This window comes from Pongo pygmaeus, chromosome 10 (genome assembly GCF_028885625.2).
Source record: "Pongo pygmaeus isolate AG05252 chromosome 10, NHGRI_mPonPyg2-v2.0_pri, whole genome shotgun sequence".
NCBI lineage: Eukaryota > Metazoa > Chordata > Mammalia > Primates > Hominidae > Pongo > Pongo pygmaeus.
In genome coordinates this window covers 107,226,789-107,240,460 of record NC_072383.2, presented here as the reverse complement: position 1 = coordinate 107,240,460, position 13,672 = coordinate 107,226,789, and the positions used below count along the sequence as shown (strand labels likewise).

At 45.3% G+C, this 13,672-nt stretch overlaps 1 protein-coding gene across 1 annotated transcript in view; it reads left to right on the top strand.

The window, feature by feature from the left end:
- The window catches only part of CORO1C (coronin 1C), an 83,901-nt gene extending 76,407 nt beyond the window's left edge, over positions 1-7,494 (top strand). Inside the window, exons 8-11 of the mRNA XM_054442996.2 lie at positions 156-301; positions 3,570-3,627; positions 3,740-3,985; positions 5,076-7,494. Of these exons, the coding sequence (XP_054298971.1) occupies positions 156-301; positions 3,570-3,627; positions 3,740-3,985; positions 5,076-5,195 (570 nt within the window). The 3' untranslated portion in view covers positions 5,196-7,494. The remainder of the gene's footprint in view (positions 1-155; positions 302-3,569; positions 3,628-3,739; positions 3,986-5,075) is intronic.
- Positions 7,495-13,672: the final 6,178 nt, after the last annotated feature.

Below are 13,672 nucleotides of genomic sequence, written 5' to 3'. Positions count from 1 at the left end.
TATATGCTTTAGGCAAGCCTCTTTATGAGGAAGAAAAGGTCAGCTACTGAAGCGGGGTCCCAACTAATGCTGGGTTTATAGAGGAGAGAGACAACCCCATAATCCAGATGTTTCAGTTAACAGTCAGACACAAACTTGTCTCTGGTTTCTTACAGGGTGACAGCAGTATTCGCTATTTTGAGATCACGGATGAATCCCCGTACGTCCACTACCTCAACACATTCAGCAGCAAGGAGCCTCAGAGAGGGATGGGTTACATGCCCAAGAGGGGACTTGATGTTAACAAATGTGAGATTGCCAGGTAAAGAATCGAGATTGTCAAGTATTCTAGGTTGGTGTAACTGTGTGACAATTATTTGTACTTAGACTAGCATATACTTCAGATCTCAAAAATATCTGACCATTCTGAGCAAGAAAGTAGTAGAATTGTACACATTGCCATGAGATGGCACTTTCTAAGGATATCACTAAAACTGAGTTTCTTCATTAGAAAAAAATCTCACTCTTTTTTTTTGAGACGGAGTCTTGCTCTGTTGCCCAGGCAGGAGTGCAGTGGTGTGATCTCAGCTCACTGCAACCTCCACCTCCCTGGTTCAAGCAATTCTCCTGCCTTAGCCTTCCAAGTAGCTGGGATTACAGGTGCCCACCACCACACCCGGCACATCTCATTTTTTATCGTCACCTGAATGCCTGGTGATACCAGAGCAGTACAGCTACAAGAAATTCTATGAAACCCAAGTCTTTCTATCCTTGTGTGTACTGTGGAATTAATACCTCATTTTCTGCCCATATAACTGAAGTGCAGCAATGAAACAGCATAGCTGGGGTGTATTGCACACCTACTGAAATAGTGAAACATGCATCTTTAATCTTCAAGCTGAGGCCGTGGTCAGTGTTCCCTGGTGGGCAAGTAGAGAGAGCCTGGCTCGGGGATGGAAAAGTGGGTGGTTTTCCTACCCTATGAGTGGAAGAACCAGAGTCAAAACTGTATTTGGGGCCCCACTGGTCCTAAAATAGAACCAAAGGTCCTATAATGGGGCGGTAGGTTAGCTTGATTTAGGAAGTTCAGCTATGACATCATTTCTACCTCTCTGTACTACTTCTGATTTTTAAAAAACTCATATTCTAAATGCTAGCAGGCTTCCTAAGGGACAGGCTTTTTTCTCATGCTAGTCAACAAATATATGCTCTGAGACTCAGTGACCACTGGCCATTTCAAACAACAGAATAATTAGCACTACATCATCACATATAAGGTCATAACAAACATTTGCATAACACTGTTTATATGGACTTTTAAAACGCTTGCTGTTCTGGTCTCACAATTAAAGAATTGATACTTACGTCTTCCAAATAAAAGTAAAAGAATTTTTATAAGCCCCTTTTTTATATTAATCTCTACTAAAAATACAAAAATTAGCTGTGTGTGGTGGTGGGTGCCTGTAATCCCAGCTAATTGGGAGGCAGAGGCAGGAGAATCACTTGAACACAGGAGGCGGAGGTTGCAGTGAGCTGAGATGGTGCCACTGCACTCCAGCCTGGGCAACAGAGCGAGACTCCATCTCAAACAAACAAACAAGAACAAACAAACCAAAACTCTCTACATGATTTTTTTTTTTAGTTGGAATAATGAAGGAAAGCTGTTAAAGATAATTGAAAATTGTGGTTTAAACCAAACTAATCAAAATGTGGTTCAAAATAGACTGAATTCAAGTTTATGATTACATCCAGTATTTCGAAACACATTTGTTGTCATCTAAAAGTTCGACAGACTATAAACACAGTTGTTCGGAATGTCTCCGATTTATGAAGTGTTCCTTGAGCATTTATTGTATGCCAGGCACTGTGCTAAATATGCTACTTGCTACCTCTTACTTTCTATAACAATCCTATGTGGTAGGTGTAACTTTTATCCCCATTTTATGGATGAAGAACTTAAGGCTTGGTCAGGTTGTCACACTCTCGTGGGTTTTGGTAGTAGAGCTGGAAGTCAAAGCCAAGTCAGTCTTTTTATTCACTGTACTAACTACAGAATTTTCATTAAATCAGTCTTTAAAAATGTTTTTGGGCCAGGAGTGGTGGTTCATTCACCCTGTAATCCCAACACTTTGGGAGGCCAAGGTGGGAGGATCACTTGAGCCTGGGAGTTCAAGAGCAGTATGGACAATCTAGTGAGACCCTGTCTCTGCAAAACATTAAAAAAAATTAGCCAGGTGTGGTAGTATGTACCTGTGGTCCCAGTTACTCCAGAGGCTGAGGTGGGAGGATTTGCTTGAGCCCAGGAGGTCAAGACCTCAATGAGCTTGTGCCACTGCACTCCAGCCTGGGCAACAGAGCAAGACCCAGTCTCAAAAAAAAAAAAAAAAAAATGTTTTTGGTTTATCTGGGATTCTTTTAGTTTTTGGTTGAAATAGTAAACAGGCACATTTGACACCACCTTTCTTTTAAAGAGGACGATGATTTTATAAACCTTTACCACCCTGAGCTCTACTCAGCTTTTGTTCCCCGGATGCATTAGAGCAGTGTATCTGCCAGGTTGTCTTCATTGGACTCCTGCCCAGTTTCAGATGCCAAAGGCTGCAGGTTTCCAGGAGAAATGGTTTTGCATATTTGATGTGACAGTGTCTTCTCTGACTTAAACTCTTGGAATTCAGAAAACATTTCCCCAGCAGCATTGACGCCCACACTCAACTCCCCCCTTGCACACTAGCCGTTTGATCTGCTGATCTGGCCAGAATGCTCACTAAGGGCCGTTTGATCTGCTGATCTGGCCAGAATGCTCACTAAGGCCACCTCTCTTGCCAGGAGCTTTAGAGACTTTTTTTGTTGTTTCCCGTCTTGACTGAAAAAGAAAATTGGCTTGACCTTATCAGGGTCATCATAAGAGAAGTCGTTTCTGGTCTGTTTAGTTCTCTTGTAGGATACAAATAAAAATGTTATACCTTTTTTCCCCATTACAGAGCTCTTTACTCCCTTCTTCCAATATTACAGTGCAAGTTGCTTTACATTCTCTTTCCACATTTTGGATAGTTTCACATTTTTCTTGAGTGTCATGTACGATGTGGTTTGCTAGGGTGAGAAAATCATAATCCTAGGATTGTTTTCTTTTGCTTTCTAAAAGTCATATTTATACTTACATGTTCAACCACCTCAAGCTGGCAGAAGACCTTGTACCCGCGTTGTAGATACAATCTAGCAGATGTGTGTTCTCTCCTGTATGTTGACATGGTAATTTTTTCACAAGTGAGTCAGTTTCAGTGTTGCTATTATTTCCACCACAGTTGGTCTGCCCCCCAGATAATTGGCATTTGTCATCATCATACGTAGACCTCTACTCATGGTTCTTGTCTCCAGTCTGCCATTTCCTAGCATAGTGACTCTCGGCTTCCATTCTCTCATCTGTCAACCGGGAACACTAAATTCTGCCTATTCCCGGGGTGGATCAGATGTGGGGATGGGTAAAGAAGCACTTGACATTTCAGACAGCATTGTAGAAAACTCATTATTCATCCTGTTAGTCCGCCTCATATTTCGCTTAATGCAACTTTGCCTTTATTTCCCCTCTGAAGATTCTTCAAACTTCATGAGAGAAAGTGTGAACCTATTATTATGACTGTTCCCAGGAAGGTGAGTGCTCAGTTTTCTAGACAATCCATATTTGAAACAAATGTAAAAATAAAATTCAAAAATCCCAGGCCTTTCTTCTTGCTTACCCATGGGTGCCAAATGTCTCTTGTAGTCTGACCTTTTCCAAGATGACCTGTATCCTGACACAGCGGGGCCAGAGGCCGCGCTGGAGGCGGAAGAGTGGTTCGAAGGCAAGAATGCAGACCCAATCCTCATCTCCTTGAAGCACGGGTACATTCCAGGCAAAAACAGGGATCTCAAGGTGGTCAAGAAGAACATTCTGGATAGCAAGCCCACTGCAAACAAGAAGTGCGACCTGATCAGCGTCCCCAAGAAAACCACAGACATGGCCAGTGTGGTGAGGACCAGTGGAGTGCAGGGGTGCTTGGCTGGTTCGGGCTTTATCCTCTAGAAAGCCCTTGTGGTCCAGGGCATTGGCGAGTACTGTCCCAGCTGGGTGCTCGGGGGTTTTCAGTAAACGAAAAAGTGGGAGAAGGTCCTTGGTCACGTGCTGGTGGTGTTTTGTGGCAACACTTGCCTTCTTTAACGGAGTTAAAGCTCCTTTAGCCCCATTAAAGGAGCCAAGTGTGGCCACAAACCACCATGATTGGGATAGGTATCAGTCTCCTCCTATCTCTGAGTGTGAACAGGAGCCTCTTGGGTTTTTCCTGTCTTTTGCCAAACTAGTTAAACCCTTCTCTGATTTGGGTAGAAATAAAATATCATGGGAGCGTGGGGTCATAGGCACCAGGGAGAGGAGGTCCCTGGAAGGAGGGAGTGGCACGTGTTCAGATGTAGCTGAGTGGCTATGACAGAAGGATCTGGCAGTGTGGGGCTGGCAACAAGGGGGATTTAGGCAAGAGCCCTTTGGGTGGGGAATTGGGAATCAAGCCTGCCTTTGACTCGCTGCGGCCACTGGAGAGTGCTGCTTTTGCCGGGAGAGCAGGTCCTGAGTAAGAGAGAAGGAGTGGACACACAGGGCAAGGGTTTCCCTCCCAAGAAGGAGCCTCCCTCACAGATGGCAGGAGCTCTGTAGCCTCTGGGAGAGTCATCCCTCTCTCTGGTCAGATAGAAGTTACTCTTGATGGGATGATTGGGGTGGTTAGGACGTAGGACACTGTTGAAGGAGCCTGTTTTGTCCTATAGTCTAACTGTGACCCAGGAGACCCTTTGTTTGAGTAAATGCACAGGCTTTGGGATCAGAAGTGGCACTATGACACTGTGACACACTGTTGTTTTGCCACGGGATCTCAGATGGATCGGCCAGTGCTCATTGCCTTCAAAGCCCCAGACACAGTAGGGCTTTGACTTCTCTTTTCAACTTGGTGACTATGGCTTGCCGTTTGCAAAATAGAAAACTACATTTTATATCTTACAAGTTTTGAACAGTGTTGAACTTTGTTTACTGCATTTTAATCACTGCCTCCTTTTTTTGTTTGTTTTCTTAGCAAAATGAAGCCAAGTTGGATGAGATTTTAAAAGAGATCAAATCTATAAAAGACACAATCTGCAATCAAGATGAGCGTATTTCCAAGTTAGAACAGCAGATGGCAAAGATAGCAGCCTGAAGGTCCCACCCCCACCCCTACAAAAAAAATGGGAGCAAGAACTTGTGCTTGGGAGCTGGTTGTTGGTGTGGTCCTAGGGAGGGCGGAAAGGGAGGCACTGCCATTTGGAGACATTCCATTTCAGATTTGTCAACCAGCGATAGGCCACATTCCAGTAAGAACTCAATTTGTCTCCCAAATTTGCAGAAACAAAACGTGATTTAAAAGCTGAGCTTTTTATCAGAAAGCTTTTTTGATGTTTTAAGTGTTATGTGACTTGTTGAACTTTTTAAAAAGTGCTACTTTTAAAATCCCGGATACTCTGAATTTTAGAAAACAAACTAATTCTGATTGTGTTGTGCCCAAGTACCCTTTTTTTTTAATGAATAGGGACCAATGCCACATTGCTTTTTATATTTCTTTCTTTTTTAATGTTGCCAAAACCAAAAGTAGCTTTGTTTTCCTTTGTATTTTGCTACTTTGCAGTATTTGTGTGTGGTTTTTTTTTTTCCTTAATTTGAAAGGGACAGCACTGTGTATGTTTATAAACTAAATGAAGATAAGATATTATTTTGTATAAACATTCACCTGAGAACAATCAAAGCAGTAGCCACATGGTGCTGGCTCCTTTGCAGCACAAATCTGGTCATTTTGATGACTGTACAACAGGAAGACTTGAAAAATCACGTGGATTCATATTACCACCGCTCTCATTTCATGGAGTCTTCTGATCAAAAAAGCTCACATCGTATTTCTTCCTTTCCTTTCTCTTTTCTAGAAATTGGGTGTTTGTACCAGAATGGAATTTTGCTTCTCGGTTATCCTGTGCTTCAGATGATTATAATCTAACCCAAACTAGCATGTGTTTCTGCAGTTTGTTACACACCTAGGATCATATTGCATTCATCACTTTAAACATCATGTTTCAGGTTTTGGTCAATACTTGACAAGGGTGCCCAGGACAGGAAGACGTGTACTGCTGAGTGTTCCTTCTTGCCCTTTTCAGCAGCCTGCCCAGCTCTTGAGTACAGTGGTGGGGACTAAAAATGTGGGCATGTGGAGAGGGGTATTTGCCCTGGGTGATCCTGTTTCCCCGTGCTGTCCCCATGCTGTGTTGGAGGAGGAAGTGGCTCTCCTTCTACCAGCAAAGCTCCTGCTCTACCCTCTTCCTTACATGTGCTGCGACCTCTCTCAGGGCTCCCCCAGCCATTCCTTCTTTCCTTCCTGCCTTTTAGCTCTAACCACATTAAGCTAAGACAAGGCCAGAGGGTGCGATTGAATGAGTATTGAGACCGAGGAGAATGAGAGAGTGAAGCAGAAACAGGAGCGCAGACCTCTGCTGTAGCTTTAATGCATACAAACATGTCCCTCCGCACAACTAACCTGCCCTGCCTCTCCATCTCGCACCAAGGCTGCGTCAAAGCACAGAGGCTCCCCAGACTCGGAGGGGGCCAGAGACTGAGCTCTGGTTGCCTGTTCATTCCTCGGTTAGCTGGAACTTTGCCCCATTTCCAATTTCTTATAGTGCATTTTTGGGAAACAAGATTTAAGGAGCCTCTGTTTTGGAAGGGCTGTCTGTGATTGAACGTGGAATGTGTAGTGCCATTGGGACCACGAAGGGAATTCTTGCACATGCTCGTGCTGGTGTGGGCATGGGACTGGCTGGAAACGTCTGTATACAGGGAGCCAGGGTGAGGGCAGAGTGTGGTGACAGCCGGACTTGGAGTAATGTCCGTGTAGAAAAAGGACCATGTTCTTATCCAGCCAATATTGGGAGTGCTGTCTCCACAGTTTCAGGGCATCTGAATGTTTGATGTGGTTTTGTGTGTGTGTATGTGTGTGTTTAATATTGAAGTGGATCATGAGATGTAAAGAAAACAATAATGGCAGTGACTTATATTCAAACCTGTATTTGTTTCTTTATCAATGTAATCTGCTGAGGACCTTTTGTCTAAGATTCAGAAGTGTTTTAACGTTCTGATATTGAATTAATGAAGTAAAGTTGTTGATGGTGGTGAAACACCGTAGGGCATGTGGTTCGAAGAGAAGCAGGAGGGCAAGGGAAAGTTACCCTGATCTTAGTTTGTAGCTTATGACTTATTTAATGAATGGATGCCCAGCCAAGCTCAGAGTAGGCGCCCAAAGCATTGTGGATTATTTTCCTGTTTTGTCTTTTTTTTTTTTTTTTTTTTTTTTTAAAGCCGTGACATCCCGGAAGAGGACAGTGAATTACTCCTAGGTCGGCTCTTATAGAGTGGCCATAGTGTTCTGTCAAAACACTTGCTTCCATTTTCAGAGATAAAAATCATTGATTACAAAATGGTGTTTGTGTTTATTTCACGCCTTGGCTGTCTGTGAGGCAGCCCCCACCTCTCTGCCTGACATAGCTTCTCTGACTTTGGTGGGCGAGCACGGTGCCATACATCTCTCTGGGGGTAAGTACAGGGGAAGCACGTGTGGGTGGCTCAGCTCAAGTGCAAGTGAGGTCTCCAAGCCAGTCTCCAAGTGAGGTCTCCAAGCACTGTGTTTTGGCTTCCAACAGACCTGAGCCTTTGGATCCTGCCTCAGACCTTTGCCAGCGGTGTGTCCTGGGATGGGGTTCCTAATGCTTCTGAGTCCCTTTTCTTGAAAGGAGGATGATAATTCCATGTAGTTCAGATGAGAGGAATACCTGTGTGGCCACACAATCAACCCCTGCTGCGTGGCCGCTACTGTTACTATTATACTATGAGTTGATTTTCTGACAGTCTTTGAAAGCACTTTTTCTTCAATAGAAGCAAAATTCTCTTGGCTCAGCTGTGACTTTTATTCCAGCAGGCTTCCAGGGTCAGTTGAATTGCAGGGCTTCCCTTTTGCATTATGACATTGTCTTGTGACATTTCAGTGATTGTAGCAAGAATTTCCCACTGTTTGCTTTTTCTGAATATGATGAATGGTCAGCATAAAGCTCCCCTTCCTCAAATGCCTTATCTTAAAGTTGCTTTAGTCTATGAGAAGAATGGCTGCCATGTTCTTGGTCCACTCGTGGCTGCAGGAAGTAGAAGTTGGCAGGGCTCTCTGTAGACCCGAGGTGCCCGCAGTCAGCCGGGAGACGCGTGGTGGTCTGTTTATGACTAACTTATTTTCTCACTCAGGCCACCTTGATTCTTTGCCAGAAGACCTGAAGGTCAGCATGCTGGCCCCAGACAGCCAGCCAGACCTCGTCTGGGGGGAACTTCCATTTTTTTTTTTAAGGTCACTTCCCTTGCTGTACTTGGTATTCTACACCCAGAAAAACTCTTTGTTGGCTCTTAAGAATCTGTTAACTCTAAGTGGCCCCTTCTCTTTCTGCGGGCACATTAAGTATCCCAGTGCTGGCAGTGGGTCATGGACGTGAGTCACCGTCAAGGGCACGCCTTTCCTGCTTCAGACGGGCAACCCTTGATGTCCAGGCTGGACAGTGCCCTTTGTGCTCTTTTGTTCGTTAAAAAGAAGTCCCTTGCCAAAGAATGTAGGGGTGGCAGTCCTTTCCTGTGAGAAGGGGGTATGTGCGGGGTGGACAGCCTTTCCAGAGGGCAGTCTGGCAAGTGTATCAAAAGCCTTAAACGTTTTCTTAAGACCCAAGATTCTCACCTTTGGAAATTTTGTCCCAGGGAACTAGTGGGAGGTATATTCAGGAATTAGAAGAGTAAAATCAACTCTGCAGAAGGGGGTCAGTAAGTTACTTGTCATATTCATATGTTATAATACTGTTTCGTTATTTAAAGTCATTTAAAAAGAGTATAGAATAGGAAACATTAAAAAAATAGTAAAATAAAGTCAGTTCCAACTTGGGTTTAAAATATATACCTACCTAGGTTGAAACATGAAAGTATATTATTTCTGGGTGGTGGATTTCACTACCAACTTTTTTCTGTGTATGCCAAGTGCCTTACAGTGAACTGTGTTGCTGATGTCAGCATAAAAAGTAAAAGTGTGTTTACAAAGTAATTCTCATCAGCTCTCTACCCCATGGAGTCACTCTGCAGTAAATGATGTTAGTTGGCTTATCCATTCAGAAGTAAAATGGAGAAGAAAGTGAAGTCCATTGGACCTCATAAGAACATTCTGGACCAGAACTTCTAGTGAGAAGTGTAGGTTTCCTAATACAGAAATGTAAAACCACCCCCAAACAGATGGCTTGTGACAAACTTTTTAAAGGATATGTGCATATACAATGTATACTTATGTGTAGAATAAATACCAGAAATGTTGTTATTGCTATAGGGAGGTAAAGTTGTGTGTAATTTCTATTTAATCCTATTTTTCTGAATTTAGAAATTTCCTATAAATGTATTTATTCCCAGAAAGGCATTATTAAAATTAATGTATTAGTGATAATAATTATTAAGATAAGCATAAATCAGTGGAGATGTTTGAAATGGTGCAGCAACATTTGGTTATCTGTGGGGGCAGCAGGGACACCAATATACATTCTTAATGGAGTCCACAGTTAAAACCTTTTCTTTTTCTATTTAGAAGAAAGTAAGTCCTTTTTAATCTACACTTCAGACTAGAAAAAATGTAAGCCCTAAAGCAATGGAATACATCACAAAGGAAAAGACAGATTGGCTACATAAAAATTAAATTATGTAAGACTTTTAATATGGCAGAAAATGAAGGTCATCGGAACTGGGAAATGCATTTTCTTCCATTATAGTAAGGGCTAAGTATACTTTGATATGCTTCATCTCAGCTGCAGCTGCTGCCTCTGTTTGAAACGTGACGTGTGAAATGTTACGTCCCAGGCAGCTGATGTGCAGATGGCAGCCATCCTTGTCCCTCCTGCGGGAACCGAGTCCAGCAGCAAATGGCTTATTCTCAACTTCGAGCTTTGGGACGTGGGGTGGGGTGGGGTGGGGTGGGGGTGTGTTCGCTAGGCGACACTGGCCGTGGTGTGCCGGGTGAAAGTTCCCCTGTGGCGAGTGTCAGGAGGGCTGGGTGGGAGATGGGAATTACTGTGCATCCCAAGATCCTTGAGGATAAGGTGGCTGCTGACTTGGTTGGATTGGCTGAAATGTGGAGGGGCGTGAGTTTAGAGAGGCAGATGGGATCATTCAAATTCATTGTAGTTGGAGTTTAATTCATGTGAACGAAAATGGGTAAGAGGGCAGATTTTAGGATCCTGAGTTTAGTGAGGGGCAGATAGAGGGTGAGGCATGCGGCTCCCTGACAGGCTTCATGGTGAGGGGCTAGAAAGCAACATCAGGGCCATTGCCCAGGGAGCCTGAGGGCAGAAGTCAGAGGAGGAAGTTATCCACTTCAGGACTCAACTTGGAAGGCAAGTAGACAGGTCTATTCTGCTGTCAGAAAAAATCTGCACACTTGAGCTTGGGCACTCACCACTGGGTGCTAGTTTTGTTCTTAGAGTAGCTTCCTCACACCGATCTCAAAGAGTAAGTGGACTTTTGGGGAAGGACTTCCTGGTGGGTTTGGAGCAGAACTGGGGAGAAGTGGCTCAAAGGCCTGCAGGCAGTTGTAGGGGCAGAGAAAGCTTTGGGCTGCCAGAGAGGAGCAGTCATATGTGTCTCCGAGGGGAAGAGCAGGGAGCAGGCCTGGTTACAGTGGAAAGGGATCACACACACGGTGCCTGGCCCCCGAAATGCTGCGGAACGCGGTCAGGGGGCTGGTTGCCAAGTTTGTCTAGGCTCCTCTCCACTGGGTGCCTCTCAGGCCCCCAGCAGCAGGGCTCCCTTCCCAAGAGCCCTGTGCCTCTCATTGCCCATTTCCTAATCTCCTTTCCCCCACTAGGTAGGGTTGCATTCGTCTTGGCATTCACTGAGTGAGAACTTGCATTTATAGTGAGAGTGTCACCGGGCTGGAGAGAACTGTAATGGAGCAAGTGACCCCTGGTCCAGCCAGGAGAGGTGCTCAGGCTAACGCTCAGTGCCTTGAGGGAGTTCGGCAACAACATCCAAGCTTGGGGGCTCTAGTGATGAGGTCTGAGAACTGGGAAGTGCCCCATCCATGACAGGGAGCTGTTGCAGCTTCATTTCCGTGCAGAGATGCTATTTGGGTTGTGGAAGTTGGAATAATACCTCTTGGCGAACAAAATCCTGGGCTGCTTATCACCATCCCCATCTACAGCTCCCCAAATGCAAAATGAGTTATCACCCTGAGCAGTGTCTTCAGGAGGCAGTGGCCCAGAATGCCTCATAAACCACAAGGTGGAGATTCCATCTGGGAATCTGGCCACCTGCCAGGTGCCTCCCTATGTAGATACCAGTCTAGTGTCCGAACAGCCTTGTAGCTGGTTTCTCTGCCTCCAACCGCCTGTTCCCTGTTTTGCTTCTAGAGTGATGTTTTCTGTCAAGGTCTCTAAAGGAGACACAAGTGATTATCCCTTTTGTCTACAGGAGGAAGTTCATGCTCTTCCACCTCTGAGCCTCCTCGACTCCCATCTCTTCTCGCGTATCCCACACCCAGGCTCTGGTTTCACAGTGCGTCCATATCCCAGCTACTTCTCACACCTTCCCGGTGACTCGCCCAGCCTGTGCTCCCATCATTTCTGCGTGGACAGAGCCTCTCTATTAGCGTTTTGCAGAAGAAGAGAACCGACAGGGTCTGCGTGGGGGAAGAGAGAGAGATCGGGATGTATTTAAGGAATTGACTCACATGATTATGGAGGCTGCTAAGCTCCAAGATCTGCAGTCAACAAACCAGAGAGACCCAGGAGAGCTGAGTTTTTCAGTTCAGGTCGGAAAGCAGTTAAAAACTGATGTCCCAGCTTGAAGGCAGTCAGGCAGGAGTAATTCCTTTTTTTTTTTTTTTTTTTTTTTTGAGACGGAGTCTCACTCTGTCACCCAGGCTGGAATGCAGGGGCACGATCTTGGCTCACTGCAGCCTCCACCCCCTGGGTTCAAGCAGTTCTGCCTCAGCATCCCAAGTAGCTGGGACTACAGGCATGTGCCACCACGCCTGGCTAATTTTTGTATTTTTAGTAGAGTTGGGGTTTCCCCATGTTGGCCAGGCTGGTCTTAAACTCCTGACCTCAGGTGATCCACCCACCTCGGCCTCCCAAAGTGCTGGAATTACAGGCGTGAGCCACACACCTGCGAGGAATTCCTTATTACTCAGCCTTTTTGTTCTATTCAGGCCCTCAACTGAATGGATCCACCCACCCACACCAGAGAGAGCAACCTGCTTTACTCAACCCACAGATTCAAGTGTTCATTTCATCCAGAAAACCCTCACAGACACACCCAGGGTAACGTGTGACCAGATATTTGGGCACCCCATTGCCCAGTCAAGTTGACAAGGTTAACAGTCACAGCTTCCTAATCCAGCTTCCCCCACCCACTGGAATCTGTTCTCAGAGCTGCAGCCATAGTCACCTTTTCAGGTATTAAGGCGGGGGAAGGCATGCTAAGGCCCATGGGCTAACTCCAACCTGCTGGAAGCTTCTGTGTAGCCCACAAGCTAAGAAGGTTTTTTACATTTTTAAATGGTTGGGGGAAAAAACAATATTTAGCGACAAGTAAAAATGATATGAAATTCAAATTTCAGTGTCCATCAGTAAAGCTTATTGGAACACACCGTGCCTTGTCTGTGGCTACTTTTGCTCTATACTTGGAAGAGTTGAGTAGCTGCAACAGAGATCGTATGGCCACAAAGCCTAAAATATTTACTGTGTAGCCCTTTAAGAAAAAGCTCATTGACCCCTGTATCTAAGGCTTCAAACCCTCCATGGTTTCCCATCCCACTCAGAATAAAAACTAAATCCTCACCACTGGCTTAGGAGGCCCCGAGTTGCCTGTCCTGCCGCCCCTCACCCTCTCCTGATGTTCTCTTGTGTTCAGGAGGCCTTCTACCCCTGAGCTTCGCATGTGCTGTTCTCTTGGGAGTGCCCATCCTTTCCCCACCTCCAGTGCCTGCCCTTCCCAGCACTTCGCCTGACCCCCATACGTAAATAGTGCCCGTAGCACCTTAGTACCACTGATAGCTGATCTATCATCTCATTGGAGTTTTGACTGCCTTCCCTGAATTGAATATAAGCCACATGAGGACAGGCACTGGTTTCCTTCACCAGGATCCCCAGAATCTGGCATGATGTGTCAATCAGTACTTACTGAAAGACTGAATAGTTGAAAATATAGACATTATCTGGGATGGGAGCACATATTGCATTATCTGCCCAGCAGTACTTTGCTCACAGAATAAGACTGTCCCGGACTACAGTCAACTCCAGGTGACCTATGAGCCCCTTGGAGCCACCGTCAGTGGCATCAGATCTGGGTTTTCCTTTATGGGGGCCTGGGAGTTGGGGAAGCCAGGGACCATGCAGGCAGAGCAGGTATACAGTGATGAAGAAAGGGCTTCTGGGTCCCTGTAGCTCCCCGAGTCCATGCCTAAGGTCCAGCTTTATTTCTGATCTTAAATTCCACGAAATATCCCAGGACTCCTATTGCCAGGCCCCTGGCCTCCTCAAACAACACCAAGGTCTCTCCCCTAAAGACCCCTTCCCAGGGGTCTTTGAGGCC